This window comes from Ovis aries, chromosome 4, assembly GCF_016772045.2.
Source record: "Ovis aries strain OAR_USU_Benz2616 breed Rambouillet chromosome 4, ARS-UI_Ramb_v3.0, whole genome shotgun sequence".
NCBI lineage: Eukaryota > Metazoa > Chordata > Mammalia > Artiodactyla > Bovidae > Ovis > Ovis aries.
Window position 1 is genome coordinate 44,421,394 of NC_056057.1, and position 17,298 is coordinate 44,438,691.

General features: G+C 40.2%; 1 protein-coding gene across 5 annotated transcripts in view; it reads left to right on the forward strand.

Moving 5' to 3' along the window:
* The window catches only part of MAGI2 (membrane associated guanylate kinase, WW and PDZ domain containing 2), a 1,505,066-nt gene that overhangs the window by 1,142,089 nt on the left and 345,679 nt on the right, over nt 1-17,298 (forward strand). For all 5 annotated transcript variants that reach the window (XM_060414641.1, XM_060414642.1, XM_060414643.1 and 2 more), the window contains exon 8: nt 16,994-17,115. In XM_060414641.1, the coding sequence (XP_060270624.1) occupies nt 16,994-17,115 (122 nt within the window). The remainder of the gene's footprint in view (nt 1-16,993; nt 17,116-17,298) is intronic.

The window sequence follows — 17,298 nt, forward strand, 5'->3', positions numbered from 1 at the left end:
AGTGTTGGAAAAGAATTCTCTCTGGAATTAAACCGGTTGGCTGGCATTTAGGTCTTTTAGATCTTTAATGGATACAAAACTAGAATCACATTCAGCTCAGGGAGAGGCTGTCAGACAGATGAAGAAATTTAGTGAAACAGAAGAAGGAGTAGATTGATGTCATTTGTGTACATTATTATGAATATAACAAAAGACAGTCTCCTGCCCCCACATGAAAACTATAATTTCATCTCTTTTACTATTCAGGTAACGTTTTTCAAAATTGTTTTTGTGTCACAGACCATAATGTTAGTAATAGTTTGTCCTTTTTTGCATGCATGGTTTTGAATTTACAGGCTAGTAGAAAATTACACTTAACCTCTCTGGCTTCTATCTGTTAAATGAGTGGTTTGGATTAGGTGATTGCTAAGAGTTCTTCTAGTTCAAGGAACATCCACTGCACCTTGTGTTAACAAGGATAAATTTGGGCATTCTCCCGTGTTAAGCCTCGTTGTTTTCTCATTATGCCTGCTGATCAAAGATTACTTAAAATTTTAAAGCATTTTCTTTCCATTTCTGCTTGTTATTTGGTTCCCATTCTTTTATTTTATTTTAATGATTTTAACAATCCCATCATGTGAATGTTAACAAAAGACTTCCAAAAAGAGTGGACTATTATAATAGAATCTCCTTACAAAGCTCTGACAGTATATTATCATGAACACATTGTATTTGGTATCTACAATGTATTTGATATCTACAGATATGAAACTAATTATCATTAAATAAAAAGTCAGTGATATAAAGAGAAGCTTATAGACAAAAAGTCCGGTGAGAACTATATTTTTCTCACCATTGTCAGAGCTGAAGACATTTGAAGGGAATATTGTTTTCCATTTTTTATAGTACAAGGTGACATTGTTAAGGGGCTTCCCTGATAGCTCAGTTGGTAAAGAATCTGCCTGCAATGCAGGAGACCCTGGTTTGATTCCTAGGTCAGGAAGATCCCCTGGAGAAGGGATAGGCTACCCACTCCAGTATTCTTGGGCTTCCCTTGTGGCTCAGTGAGTAAAAAATCCACCTGCAATGTGGGAGGCCTGGGTTCAATCCCCAGGTTGGGAAGATCCCCTGGAGAAGGGAAAGGCTACCCATTACTTTTCTATTAAGTGTTTAACAGATGACTTTATTTACCTAAATAAAATTATGTTACCATAGACAGATAACAATATAATAGATAGATAACAAAATTTTTATTACCAAATTTTGTATATTCAATCTAGCTAAATAAGATGAAATTTAAAATTATGAGGAAAAAAATTCTGTCCTGTGGCTGAGCTTATCTGGATTTGGCCTGTGATAGGCCAATAAAATTATATTTTCATTAATATAGTCCAGGTGAAATTCACCATTAGGTATTTGGTTTCTAAAAGCTTATTAAGTAACACTTATTGAGTCTGTCACAATGTAAAAAGCTTAGTTCAAATTTCTATTTAGTGCAACACTCATGTATAGAGGTTGACAAAGTCCCCTCTTTTTATTCTCACTTCACTTTCTCCAGTTTCAATTGGACATCACAAACATAGGATTTTCAGATAAAATGATAGGGATGATTGCCTTTCTTTTCTGTACTATTACTTAGTTAGTTGGGGGCATTGACTTAATATGTAAATAATAAACAACTGTCAGTCAGGCCAGGAAAATCATATTAATACTACCATCTCAGTTCAGTCCGTCAGTTCAGTTGCTCAGTCGTATACAACTCTTTGCGACCCTATGAATTACAGCATGCCAGGCCTCCCTGTCCATCTCCAGAGTTCACTCAGGCTCACGTCCATCGAGTCAGTGATGCCATCCAGCCATCTCATCCCTGGTCATCCCCTTCTCCTCCTGCCCCCAATCCCTCCAGCATCAGAGTCTTTTCCAGTGAGCATGAGGTGGCCAAAGTACTGAAGTTTCAGCTTTAGCATCATTCCTGCCAAAGAAATCCCAGGGCTGATCTCCTTCAGAATAGACTGGTTGGATCTCCTTGCAGTCCAAGGGACTCTCAAGAGTCTTCTCCAACACCACAGTTCAAAAGCATCAATTCTTCGGTGCCCAGCTTTCTTCACAGTCCAACTCTCACATCCATACATGACCACTGGAAAGCCATAACTTTGACTAGATGGACCTTTGTTGGCGAGTAATGTCTCTGCTTTTCAATATGCTATCAGGTTGGTCATAACTTTTCTTCCAAGGAGTAAGCATCTTTTAATTTCATGGCTGCAGTCACCATCTGCAGTAATTTTGGAGCCAAAAAAAATAAAGTCTGACACTGTTTCCACTATTTCCCCATCTATTTGCATGAAGAGATGGGACCAGATGCCATGATCTTCGTTTTCTGAATGTTGAGCTTTAGGCCAACTTTTTCACTCTCCACTTTCACTTTCATCAAGAGGCTTTTTAGTTCCTCTTCACTTTCTACCATAAGGGTGGTGTCATCTGCATATCTGAGGTTATTGATATTTCTCCCGGCAATCTTGATTCCAGCTTGTGCTTCTTCCAGCCCAGCATTTCTCATGATGTACTCTGCATATAAGTTAAATAACCAGGGTGACAATATACAGCCTTGACGTACTCCTTTTCCTATTTGGAACCAGTCTGTTGTTCCATGTCCAGTTCTAATTGTTGCTTCCTGACCTGCATACAGGTTTCTCAAGAGGCAGGTCAAGTGGTCTGGTATTCCTGTCTCCTTCAGAATTTTCCACAGTTTATTGTGATCCACACAGTCAAAGGCTTTGGCATAGTCAATAAAGCAGAAATAGATGTTTTTCTGGAACTCTCTTGCTTTTTCAATGATCCAGTGGATGTTGGCGATTTGATCTCTGGTTCCTCTGCCTTTTCTAAAACCAGCTTGAACATTTAAAAGTTCACAGTTCATGTATTGCTGAAGCCTGGCTTGGAGAATTTTGAGCATTACTTTACTAGTGTGTGAGATGAGTGCAATTGTGTGGTAGTTTGAGCATTCTTTGGCATTGCCTTTCTTTGGGATTGGAATGAAAACTGACCTTTTCCAGTCCTGTGGCCACTGCTGAGTTTTCCAAATTTGCTGGCATAGTGGGTGCAGCACTTTCACAGCATCATCTTTCAGGATTTGAAATAGCTCAACTGGAATTCCATCACCTCCACTTTGTTCGTAGTGATACTTTCTAAGGCCCACTTGACTTCACATTCCAGGATTTCTGGCTCTAGATGAGTGATCACACCATCATGATTATCTTGGTCATGAAGATCTTTTTTGTATAGTTCTTCTGTGTATTCTTGCCACCTCTTCTTAATATCTTCTGCTTCTGTTAGGTCCATACCATTTCTGTCCTTTATCGAGCCCATCTTTGCATGAAATGTTCCCTTGGTATCTCCAATTTTCTTGAAGAGATCTCAAGTCTTTCCCATTCTGTTGTTTTCCTCTATTTTTTTGCACTGATCACTAAGGAAGGCTTTCTTATCTCTTCTTGCTATTCTTTGGAACTCTGCATTCAGATGCTTATATCTTTCCTTTTCTCCTTTGCTTTTCACTTATCTTCTTTTCACAGGTATTTGAAAGGCCTCCCCAGACAGCCATTTTGCCTTTTTGCATTTCTTTTCCATGGGGATGGTCTTGATCCCTGTCTCCTGTACAATGTCATGAACCTCATTCCATAGTTCATCAAGCACTCTATCTATCAGATCTAGTCCCTTAAATCTATTTCTCACTTCCACTGTATAATCATAAGGGATTTGATTTAGGTCATACTTGAATGGTCTAGTGGTTTTCCTACTTTCTTCAATTTCAGTCTGAATTTGGCAATAAGGAGTTCATGATCTGAGCCACAGTCAGCTCCTGGTCTTGTTTTTGTTGACTGTATAGAGCTTCCCCATCTTTGGCTGCAAAGAATATAATCAGTCTGATTTCAGTGTTGACCATCTGATGATGTCCATGTGTAGCTACCATCTACTAAGTAGTTTTTATGTATTCAGCATTTTATATAACTTATTTAGTCATTACAACAATACTTTATGTTAGATATTATTCACATTTTACAGAGAAATGTGAATTACATTACAGAGAAACTTAAGCCAGACCATCAACCTCGTAGGCGGTAGAAATGGAGTTGCAGCCCAGGACAGGAATTAAAAGACTTGATGCTGTTGGTATTTAAGTTACACTTGACTCCCATACTCTGAGTACCACCAGATAATATAAAAATCTATACAGTGTTTAGACATTTTCATATATTTCTCTTCAAAACAATCCTGTGAGGTGAGCAGGATAGTTAGATGAGACCATTGCAATTCAGAGATACAGGGGAACTCTACAAAGGTAATGGGAAGTAGACTTAACCTGCAGATCCGTTTTAAACTTCAAATGTTGGTTTGATGTTAAAATAGGGAATGATCACTGGACTCACTGTAAGTGGCTTTCCCTCTGGTGAAGTCCAAGAGATCCACATGAGATTGAGGAAACCAGTGCGCAGGTGGCTCCTCTCACCTATGTTACTGTTCATGGCTAACCCACACTTAGCCACGCAGCTGTCACTCGGCCTCAGGGGGAGGATTCTCACTCATACTTGCGTTTCCACCTTGTTACCGCATAAGGACTTTCTGTAAATACTTGAGCAATGCCATGTTTTCACTTATTGTATGACTGGACTTCAGCAGGACCTAATATGTCCTTTTCAAAGTTTGAAACAAGGCATAGGTAGTTGTTATTATTGACCTTCCCCCTATCTCACTCACATAAATCTCTAATCTCATTCATAAATGTTAGTACAGAATCTTATTATCATTATCATAATGGCCAGAGACAGAGGTCCATGTTCAATTTCCAGAGATGGTAAGGACAGAGTTCAAGAAAAGTAGAGTGAGGATCAGCCTTAAGTGAGGCTGACAGGCAACCCCCGGAGGAAACTCCTCTGGTTTGAAAATTAAGTCACCCAGAGCTGGTCTTCTGGCCCCTCACCTATATTCTCATTCTCGTTCCTATTCTTACTTTTCATGACACATGAAATATACACACGCACATGTGTTTTCTTATAAAATGTATATAGTCCCCATTTCTATGCACATAATCACTGGGTTCTTTAAAAAATAATTCAATAATCAAAGTAATGTGCTATATTTTCACATTTTTATCTTCTGAGAACCAGCTTGTAATTTAAAATTCTGTGAGATCCAGTTTCACTGATCTCACACTGATAATTGTATGATAATAACAATACTGATAATTGAGAACCACCCTGAAGTAGTCACAGATTACTAAAAATAGTCCAAGCCTAAATATACAGAGGAAGTATCATTGAAAAGTAAATGTGTAATTGTGTCAGAAGCACCTAGATCAGTATTGTTGGATTTGGCACTACACAGAGCCAGGTGTGAGTCATGAATCTACTTCTTTCTCTGAAAACTTCTAAAAATTGTTTACCCGCTCTGAGGAGCAGCTCAATTAAAGCACGAAACATGTTTACCTGAAGGTTTGGCATATAGTAGTTACTCAATGAATATTAGTTCTCATCTCTCTCTGCTCCCTACCACTCTCCCATTACGCCCTCTTTTATTACAAGACTGCCATTCATTTGTCAGACAACTATTTCTTTCTACAAATTGTGGTATCTATTAAATAGAATTTTAATCTGAACAGCTATTAAGTAACTATAAAGTGTGCAAGATGGAATGTTCTTCTGAAATAGCCAACATCATGCATTCCATCTTTATTTGGAGCTTTAGAATGGAAAGTACAACCTCAGCCAATGAGGGAGCCTACATTCACCAACCTTGTGTGTATATTGTGGGAAGAAACATGTTACATTAAAATACATCCCCTGTTACAGATACATGAAGCTGTCATCCCAGAATTCTGATCTTCCTGTAATGGCATAATTTTAGGCATAGTGTGTTAATTATATAAAACTCTTCAACACTAGTTTTTCCAAAAAGCAAGCTATCAAAATCAACAGTGAAGCAACTTACTGCCACCTGTATTTGCTCTTGGTTCTACTGAACCTTTATCATCTCTTCCCATTACTTCTTTTCCATGCCTTTCTTATCTTCCCAGGGTCCTTATCTTCTCAGAATGACAGGCTCCTACCCAGTCAGGCCACATGGCCACTTATTAATGCAAGGTATTGAAAGATTCTGTGCAGATTCTAAGTATCTGGCAAAGGAGCCTTTTCTCCCTAAGATGCATCAAAAGTACTTTTAATTTTGTTTCCTAATTCTTCCTGCATTACTGTCTAGCTTATAAAAGGAATAACTGTGTATTTAATTTTTCTCTGATGTAAACAGTAATAAAGACTCAGTAGTCAAGAATAATATTTTTTTAATCTTTATCTCACTCTGAATATTAGACTTGGAAACCTAGAGAGGTTTGCTATTCTATAAAGTGGGAATTATCTTCTTGTCACATTGACTTTCAAGATCTGCACAGTCTTGTTCCCAGTCGTGTCTGTCTCCCCTCACTGGCACTTTTTCACTGGCCCCTCCTTCCTGGATAATCCCAGGCAGCACTGTTATTGCCTTCATGATTCCTCACTTCTCTGACTCTCCTTGATGTCAGACCCGAAGTATGCTTGTACCCATGGCTGTGTGTTTCTAGCATTATGTATCAGTGACATGTATGCACAGGTTTATAATTCTTAATTATATTTTGGGGGTTCAGTAGACTTCAGTTGGGGCCTCCCTCATAGCTCAGTTGATAAATCATCTGCCTGCAATACAGGAGATCTGGGTTCAATTCCTGGGCCAGGAAGATCCCCTGGAGAAGGAAATGGCAACCCACTCCAGTATTCTTGCCTGAAGAATCCCATGGACAGAGGAGCCTGACAGGCTATAGTCCATGGGATCACAAGAGTCGGACACGACTTAGCAACTAAACCATCAGCCACCAGACTTGGGTTGTATCGTGATTTCACATTTCAATAGCTCATGTATAAGTTGTTAATAAATAGCAATCCAGTTCAATCCAGTATATTACAAGTCAGACTAGTCTCACCCTTCCCAGCTCATTGTAGTGGCTAGTTCCCTGGGTAATAGATTCTTCATAGTCACAGAGCATCTTGCTCATCCTCATAACACCAGGTAAGTAGAATGACCAGTACATTGGAGGTACAGTAAATGATGCTGAAATGGTTGAGAATTTGAGGGAGTATCATGATTCTTCCCATGTGGTTAATATGGTGAAACTCATTCTCTAATCTGTCCATGTTCAGGAAACAGGCACATCTTCCAGAATGGAAAGTTTTCAAAGCTGTGATCATCGTTTAGACTAAAGCCATAGTGGAAGTACAGAGACTTTGAAACAAAATAGAACCTCGTCCCATGACTTGAAAGTATTCTTCTTGTCCCATCACTCATCCTCTCCCCTACACCCCTGCTCCCACACCACCACCCACACAGAAATGTAGCAGGTGTAGGCACCATCCCTGTCCTCTCACTGAGCAGGATAGAATTTGTTCCTGAACACTTTTGAATCCACCATTCTCTCCCTGAAATGCCTTTTTCTCCATCTGGCAAAATACATCTCTCCTTCTAGAATCTGCTCAAGAGTCACTTCCCTTGTGAAATTTCCTCGAACCCCCAGATTCAGTTGTCTTTGCTTTTGAGTCCTCACTTTGTGCATACAAATTTTCTGGCTGCTTACAGAGTGACCAGCTCATCCCAATTTACCTAGGAATCTCCAGGTATTAGCACAGAAAGTCCCACACCCTGGGAAACCCTTTAAGTGAGTAAGTGAAGTCACTCAGTCATGTCCAACTCTTTGCGACCCCATGGACTGTAGCCTACCAGGATCCTCTGTCCATGGGATTTTCCAGGCAGTAGTACTGGAGTGGATTGCCATTTCCTTCTCCAGAGGATCTTCCCGACCCAGAGATCGAACCTGGGTCTCCTGCATTGTAAACAGACGCTTTACCGTCTGAGCCACCAGTAGCCACCAGGGAAGTCCTTTAGTCCTAGACAAATCCAGGCAGACAAACCTCATATGTCTTCCCCATTGGAATATAGACCTCCTTGGTGAAAGGGTTGTATTGCATCCATTTCTGTGTTCCCAGTGTGCTGCACACTGATACATTGACGAATGTGTAAATGAGACTTGAAAGACTGAAGTCAATGAGTCTTTGAACAGAGTTGACAGATACCAGTGGAGGAGCAGTTTATCTAGTTTTGTCTCAATACAGAAAGATGTTGAAATAGTGTTGTCATTTAGTTTTCTTTTAGATAAACTCTATCATACCTCAAAGTTTATAACTCACTACTTTTGCTCAATGTAGAAGCAAAAGGTTAGCAATACCTATGATAACAATAACCTCCTCCTGCACCCAGCAATAAAATTTAAGACAGGTGTTTTATGAAAATGAGAAGAAATGAAAAAAAAAAGAAAATGAGAAGAAATGGATAGAAAACCTTTTTAAATGCATGCCTACTGGCAATTTTGGAAAATGAGTCTACATAACTGACAGGTCCTGGGGGCTTCATGACATGAATGATAGGGCACAATGTCATTTCTGCTGAGAGTAAAATATCAAGTTTGCCATGTAATTGGTGAATAGTAATGGCTAGGTGATGAATCCCACTTCTATATAAGATACATATAAAATACACATTACATATTACATGTCAGTGTCTTAAGGTAGTACTACCACTGGGGAAGAGAAGAGAGCTCATTTATCTGAAAATATACCCACATTTGGGAAGCTCTGCCTGGAGGGGGGTGGGGGAGCAGACTCCTTAGCTGTGAGAGTTTCAGCACCTATGTAAGAATACACTTCTCAGTTGCCCATGAGTCTACCTCCGACCTGGACACTGTGACTCCAGATCAGACACCCTCATGTCCAGAAAGAGCAAGAGAACATGTGAGTGACTCAATCTTCACACCCACATTCATAAAGCAAATCTACATTTCCCTCAGGTACAGTAGGGAATAATGAATGAGCATTCATAGAAAGAAAATGATCACTTAAGTGTTGGAACTGGGAAGAAATCTTTCAAGAGGCAGGATTCTATTAGTCTGTTTCTTTTTTTTTTTTATGCTCCAAGTGAAATAGATTTAATTATTCCATTTATCCAAAGCTCATTTTTAAAAATAAAGTATATTTAAAACATTAGTCTTTGAACTAGTGCTTTTAAAATTTATATTTTCAAAACAATGTGAGGCACACATCATATTATGGAAAGCCTATTTTATAGCTCTTTTTGTTTCTATTTTATCTCCCCTGCTAGTCTATGTGTCTGATTGATCTTTGCCCATCCTTGCACCCCTTACCACAGTGCCCAGCAAAGACCATTTGAGAAACAAATGTTTGATGAAGCACGATAGCATTTATTGAGTACTGGCCACCTCATGCGAAGAGTTGACTCATTGGAAAAGACCCTGATGCTGGGAGGGATTGGGGGTAGGAGGAGAGGGGGACGACCAAGGATGAGATGGCTGGATGGCATCACTGACTCGATAGACATGAGTTTGAGTGAACTCCGGGAATTGGTGATGGACAGGGAGGCCTGGCGTGCTGCAATTCATGGGGTCACAAAGAGTCGGACACGACTGAGCAACTGAACTGATTGACTGGTCTTAAGTGATATACTCAACTTATTTAACATGTGCAACAACTTTATGAGGTGATATTACTTTCATCCCATCTTTAAGATGAAAAATTCTGAAGCACAGAGAGGGTAAATAATGTATCCAAGAACATATTCTAGGATGGGACTGGCGGGGAGGCTTGGATGTAAATGCCAGCAACATAACTGCAGTGACCAAGTTCTTAATCCAGTGCCTCTCCCACTTTCTGTCGAGAGGGTTGGCCCCAGAAGATCCCTGCAGTGTTATTATTGCCTTATTAGTTTCTGAAGCAAAAGGAAGCTTTTATTCCATTTATCTAGACTCAGTAGTAGAGAAAACTTTATCAGATCTTCTCAAAGTTTGTTTTAAAGTGAATAGAAATTATAGACAGGGCCGGGAGCAGAGTATGTCTTTGGCTGCCCATGTAGCTGCAGTTTAGGGCTTCAGATGTGAGGAGGCAACATGCACTTTGCTAACCATCCTGGAGTGTGGGAGTCAGAATTAGGGTCAAAGAAAAATTATGGAATCCCAAGCAACCAGGAAAATTCATACTGTGATTCTACTCAGGAATTATTCTCTTTAAAAAATGTACTCCAAATAAAATAGATTTGGGGAAGAGCAGGTTTGCATAGGCGGGATGACATACTGAACAGCAACCCCAAACATCAAGCTCACCTTCCCACACCCAGTGCTGAGTGGCTGCCTCCTGGTGCTCCCACATTTTGTCCCTTACATAGTGCCTTTCCATATGAGCACATCTCTGTTGTGACATAAGAGAGCAGGTCCACATCTTTCCTAAGCAAAGTGAATGACTTTTTCACTATCACAAGGAAGTCTTGAAAGATTCTCGGTTTTGCAGGATTCCATGGGTCATTACCCAGATGCAGATTGCTTATAGCTCATAAACTGGCCCTAAGCTTCACCTGAAGTTCTGTCACAACATATATTTTATGGGAGAGTTAAACTGGAAAACAGCAAGATCTATGACCTTTCATGCCTGCCTGCCTCCATCCAGATATTTATGTGACAAACATTTCTTGAGCACAGGCTACCTCATGCTTTGGAGTAATTAGTGCAGCCACCTTGATCACCTTGGAAATATTTCACTCGTGGCACAATCTCTATTTGAAAGGTACTTTCTTCCTCTCTCACATTGACCCAAAGATCTATTTCTAAACTGTCAACTGAAGTCAAGATGATGTGAGAGTGGCCAGTGGGTGCAAACAGTGTTATTGGTAACTCTGTGCTAAAAAATGTCCCTCTCCACAAACCCAGGAGAAGCAAGATGGGGGAGTGAACAGGTTGGACTATGGACGGAGCACTGTTAGTGAGGGTCAGACCACGGCCTTGGCCCAGCAGACCTGTCCTGTGTGTACTGACGGGCTCAGGACATGAGGCATTCCCCTTGTTTCTTCCATTTCCTCCCCACAGTGAAGGAGGTGTCAGTCAAACAGGACTCCGACCTGTGACTACTTTTGGCAGCATGTCATCCAATCCGCCATAAATATTTCCTTCCCTCTGTGCATGTCTGAAACTTTCATTTGCATGTGTCCTCTCTTCTTGAGCGAAAGAACATTTGTTAATACTCCCCAAGGCCGAGTACAGAAAGACACTTCTAGTTGAATAAAGGACACCTTTGTACACCTTCGCAGCTTCCATCTCTAGGGACTGCAACCCTAGCTGCACAAGAGAGTGATCTGGAAAGCTTTTTTTTTTTTTTTTTTTTTAATGTCAAGCTGTATACCCCATTTGGAGATTGTGACTCCGTTGAGTTAAGGTATGCCTGAATTCTCTGTTTGCTTGTTTTTTTTTTTCTTTTTTGTTAAGTTATTCAGATTGATCCAGAACTACAAAGTACTGCCACATGCAAACTTATCTTATGTTTCCATTCCGTAATGAAAGAGGGTGGGAGAGGTAAGCTGCAAATGAGTAACTATACTGGCAAAGAGAACAGGTGGTGGAAGGGCATCCTTGAATGTCCTTTTGCCATTCCCATATGGAAGGATCTCATATCAGTAGTCTTTCATTTCTGAAATGGGGCTGTTGGGATCTACCCTCCTCAGAATACGTCTCTTACCCCCTTAGCTCTTAACACCTAAAAATTCTATTACTAAACTGTAATAATAGACTAGATATAAGAATAAGAATTTTTGATAGTTTCCTGTGCTGTACAGAGCTGGATGAGCTGGCTAATAATTCCCTCATAGAGTCTTTAAAAAAATGGAGAGGAGGGGGGCATATGCCATTCACATCCTTTTACACATTGTAGGGCCCCCAACTCCTTGCTAAAAGGGCTAGAAGCTATTCATACTGGAAGCACAAGGAAGACGGCTTCCTTACTCAGTGACAATCATATTTCTTTGTGATAGGTCTTCTAAAGCTTGGGAGCATTTTAAATTTTAAATGAATGACTCTATTTGTGACAATGTAAATGTTCTATAGCAATTAGATCAGGACACTAAAGCCATCCGCAGCTTCCACTATTTGTCAGGTACAAGTCACACTAGATGAGTTCATTGGTATTTTTCATTCTCTGTGAAATGTAGAACTTCAGTTTAATGGTGAATGGAATCTTTTCAACATAGTTTCCATAAAGCAAGTGGCTGCACGTTGACTTTTCTAAAGAAGTAATTACATGCATGTGGCAAGTTGGAGGAATCCAACTGTGTAGTAAAACTACCCCAGAAAGTTCTTGTAATGTATTTTCTAAGGATAAAGTTATGTACTTGATGAATAATGACCTAGAGAAACAGAAACAGAATAGTTGGGAAATGAAGAAATATGGTAACTTCAGGACACCTCAGAACTATTTCTAGTTTCTCAAAATTAATAACATATATTTGCAGAGAAAAATTTTTAAATACATACTCAACATTTAACAAGAATATATATATATATATATATATATATATATATATATGTTGTCTCTCTGGGGAAACAGTGGAAACAGAGTTAGACTTTATTTTTCGGGGCTCCAAAATCACTGCAGATGGTAATTGCAGCCATGAAATTAAAAGACGCTTACTCCTTGGAAGGAAAGTTATGACCAACCTAGATAACATATTCAAAAGCAGAGACATTACTTTGCCAACAAAGGTCCATCTAGTCAAGGCTGTGGTTTTTCCAGTAGTCGTGTATGGATGTAAGAGTTGGACTGTGAAGAAGGCAGAGCACCAAAGAATTGATGCTTTTGAAGTGTGGTGTTGGAGAAGACTCTTGAGAGTCCCTTGGACTGCAAGGAGATCCAACCAGTCCATTCTGAGGGAGATCGGCCCTGGGATTTCTTTGGAAGGAATGATGCCAAAGCTGAAACTCCAGTACTTTGGCCACCTCATGCGAAGAGTTGACTCATTGGAAAAGACTCTGATGCTGGGAGGGATTGGGGGCAGGAAGAGAAGGGGAAGACAGAGGATGAAATGGCTGGATGGCATCACCAACTCAATGGACATGAGTTTGAGTGAACTCCAGGAGTTGGTGATGGACAGCGAGGCCTGGCATGCTGCGATTCATGGGGTCGCAAAGAATCGGACACGACTGAGCAACTGAACTGAATTGAACTGAACTGATGTTGTCTCTCACTGTGTCCAGTGCTTCATATACAAAGTTGAATAACCTGTGGACCCTATACACAAGTATGTACAATATTGAGAAGGAAGTAAATATGAAAATCAATCATTAAAACACAGTATGATCAGGTTGTTAGATTAATTATTGTGACATTATCATTTAAGATGTTATACACTACATCACAAAAATATCTTTATCCAAGACCCAGAAAGAATGATCTCATGAGCCTGAATATCAGGAATACTATGTCCTTTAGAACAACCATCTTGAGTTTATCTTAAATATTCCAAAGAATATAATTTGTTTCTTTTTCCTGCTGGATTAGCAGCTTGAAAGCTCAATACTAATTTGCAGCATAACTCTAGTAAACAAATAGGATCCTATATCATTAATTTTGTCTCTTGATCGTCCACCTAAACTCAGCTAACTTCACCATGGATTTTGTTTACTTCTCCTTGTTGTTCTTTAAAAAGGGCCTCAAATTCTCTCAACAGTGAGTCAATGTATAAGAAAATAAATAAACTGATGACAGAAGTTTGTTAAAGGTTTTATGTGAGAACCAAAGGGAGGAGCATAAAACAGGTTTGGAATGTTGCTGGGTGAGGGTGGAGAAGGAGTTATGGGACAGATGGGAAAAGCATTGTGGAAATAATGATAGCAACAGCAATTGCACTTAAAAATATAGTAATAGGGAATAACTGTACCTTGAAGAATGAACAACTGTACTTTATAACTGCGGGGTTCTCCCTGTATATCTGTACTTTGCAAATATTACTTCTCATATCTTCACAGCAACCCCAAGGAGTAGATATTATTGTCCCCATTTTGCAGATGAGGATATCGATGGTCAGAGAACTTAGTAATTAGCCTCAGACGCTACCTCAAACCCAGGCTGTCTTGCTTCAGCTGCTTTACCACTGATACTCTAAGTCTCACAGGAAGAGAGGAGAGGCTTGATAGAGTACTGCTGATTCCAGTGAAAGTAAAAGTCACTCAATTGTGTCTGACTCTTTGTGACCCCGTGGACTATACAGTCCATGCAAGTCTCCAGGCCAGAATACTGGAGTGAGTAGCCTTTCCCTTTTCCAGGGGATCTTCCCAACCCAGGGATCGAACCCAGGTCTCCCACATTGTAAGTGGATTCTTTACCAGCTGAGCCTCAAGGGAAGTCCAAGAATACTGGAGTGTGTAGCTGTTCCCTTCTCCAGCAGGTCTTCTTGACTCAGGAATCAAACTAGGGTCTCCTGCATTACACTCAGATTCTTTACCAACTGAGCTATGAGGGAAGTCCGCTGATTAAATCTTCTATTACATCAGAAATATTATTTCCAACTCTGCCCTGACTCATCTCTGTACCTTCCCCTTTGGCTGCATCACCATGCACCTTTCGCTTACAATCACTCCTGGAGGGGAGGCAGTATAATGCCCATCTGAGAGATGGAAGATGCTAAAGTTTCAGGCTTAATAATTTGTGCAGGGTCACACAGCTAATCAAGCAGCAGAGCTGGATTTTGAATCCAGGACTCATTGACCCCAGAGTCTGTGTGGCAGCAGCTCCCCTGCCCCAGCTCTTGTTTTAAGTACTTATATACTGTAGTCCTCTTGGCAGGTTTCTGGCAATCGCTTTTCTGCCTCAACAGGAATTCAATTCAGTTCAGTCACTCAGTCGTGTCCAGCTCTTTGCGACCCCATGGACTGCAGTACTCCAGGCCTCCTTGTCCATCACCAACTCCCGGAGTTTACTCAAACTCATGTCCATTAAGTCGGTGAAGCCATCCAACCATCTCATCCTCTCTCGTCCCCTTCTCCTCCCACCTTCAATCTTACCCAGCATCAGGGTCTTTTCCAATGAGTCAGTTATTCATATCAGGTGGCCAAAGTATTGAAATTTCAGCTTCAACATCAGTCCTTCCAATGAACTCTCAGGACTGATCTCCTTTAGAATGGACTGGTTGGATCTCCTTGCAGTCCAAGGGACTCTCAAACATCTTCTCCAACACCACTGTTCAAAAGCATCAATTCTTCAGTGCTCAGCTTTCTTTATAGTCCAACTCTCACAACCATACATGATTACTGGAAAAACCATAGCCTTAACTAGACAGACCCTTGTTGGCAAAGTAATGTCTCTGCTTTTGAATATGCTATCTAGGTTGGTCATAACTTTCCTTCCAAGGAGTAAGCGCCTTTTAATTTCATGGCTGTCGCCACCATCTGCAGTGATTTGGGAGCCCAAAAAGATAAAGTCTGTCACTGTTTCTACTGTTTCCCCATCTATTTGCCATGAAGCAATGGGACCAGATGCCATGATCTTAGTTTTCTGAATGTTGAGCTTTAAGCCAACTTTTTCACTCTCCTCTTTCACTTTCATCAAGAGGCTCTTTAGTTCTTCACAACAGGAATTATCTTATTCATATTAACAGAAAATTGGTGGTTAAGATTTGGTTTCTCTTGCCTCCTTTTGTTTCTTATGGATATAGACCTGAGATGAGAGGACTGTGTGTGCACATCATGTGTGCACTTTTCAGTGTGAAATCATACACTGAGAAAGAGAAGGTTTGTAGGTAAAGGATGCATTTTTAGAGACATGTTCCAGCCTGTTCACCTCCAGGAATGTGATTTAGAGCAAGTCATTCAGTGTCTTGTGCGTCAGTCTCATCACCTTTAAAATGGGGATAATTAGAATTCTAGACTATTGTCATGAGACTTAACAGAGAAAATTTATATATGGTACCTGGCACAGAAAGTGGAAGTGAAAGTCATTCAGTCATGTCCATCTCTTACAACCTCATGGACTGTAGCCCGCCAGGCTCCTCTGTCCATGGGATTTTCCAGACAAGAGTACTGTAGTGGGTTGCCATTTCCTTCTCCAAAGGATCTTCCTGACTCAGGGATCGAACCTGGGTCTCTCACATTGCAGGCAGGCTCTTTACCATCTGAGCTACCAGGGAAGTCTCTTAAGTACTAATTGTTCATTCCTCTTCTAAGCCCTCTGCTCTTCATACTCTCATACCGTAACCGTAGTTTTTTGGTACAAAGAACCAAAATCAGTGTACATGCCAAACTTCTGGTGAGGCATATGCAGAAAAAATAGTTACATGAGTATTACTAGGGGGGGGGGGTGTGGTTCCCACCCTTTCTATGGATAAAGCACTTTAAATTTTATACAAATATGGGTTATACTCTAAGGATACTATAAGGAATTCTTAAAGTCTAAGCCCTTAGTTTAGCTGATCCATACTTGCTTAAAGATACTCTGTATTTGATATCTGGAAGTTTATTATCTCACTAGGAAGACTGTAAATACTCTCCTTTTGATTGATCTCTCAGCATCAGTCATCCTAAAGGTATTCTACAACTTAATGTTGTTAACATAAATGCCACACATATACATCGTTAGGGATCTTTCTCCCCATATTCGAGCCCTTTAATACAGGTCTGCCAATTTCTAAAATGTGTAGACTTTAGTTGCTATAAGAGTAAGACAGTCAGTGAATTGCCCTTATACTTATCTTGTTGAATTTTACAAAGCTTAGATTACCCTTTTTTCTTCAGCACCATTTGGTATAAATTTCATTTGTTGGCCACATATTTAAGTGCACCAAACTCAAATCAACACAGTAGACGAAAAAGTGCATATTCTAGCTCCTTTAGCTGAATCATGCATAATTTAAATACAATACCATATGAAAGAGCTATTGAGAACTCTCTTGTCACAGAAGCATGCATTGTACACAAGCCGCCCCAGCAGAGGCCTGGTGGGGTTTCAGCTATAATCATGTAAGGTACCTCGTACTCAGCCGCATTCTGTAGAGCTATCCATTTGTTCTCTTATATGACTTTGCCCCCATTATTATTCTAATTTGAAATTTTATTTTTCAGCCACATAAATAGAAGAACACAGTTTGAAAACCCTGTCCTGGAAGCAAAAAGGAAGCTACAGCAGCATAACATGCCCCACACAGAACTTGGAACAAAGCCCTTGCAGGCCCCAGGTTTCCGAGGTTAGTACCTGTCAACACTCATTGTTTCAAAGGGAAAGACTGTCTCTCAAATTGCCTGCTCTTCCAAATATGCCTTTAGCTCCAACCCTTTCATATAATTGATTTGCTTTCCCCAGACCCCTCAGTTAGCTTTAGCTGGGTGTTTGCTCTGGCCCTAAAAGCATGTACTTAGCAATCAGGAGT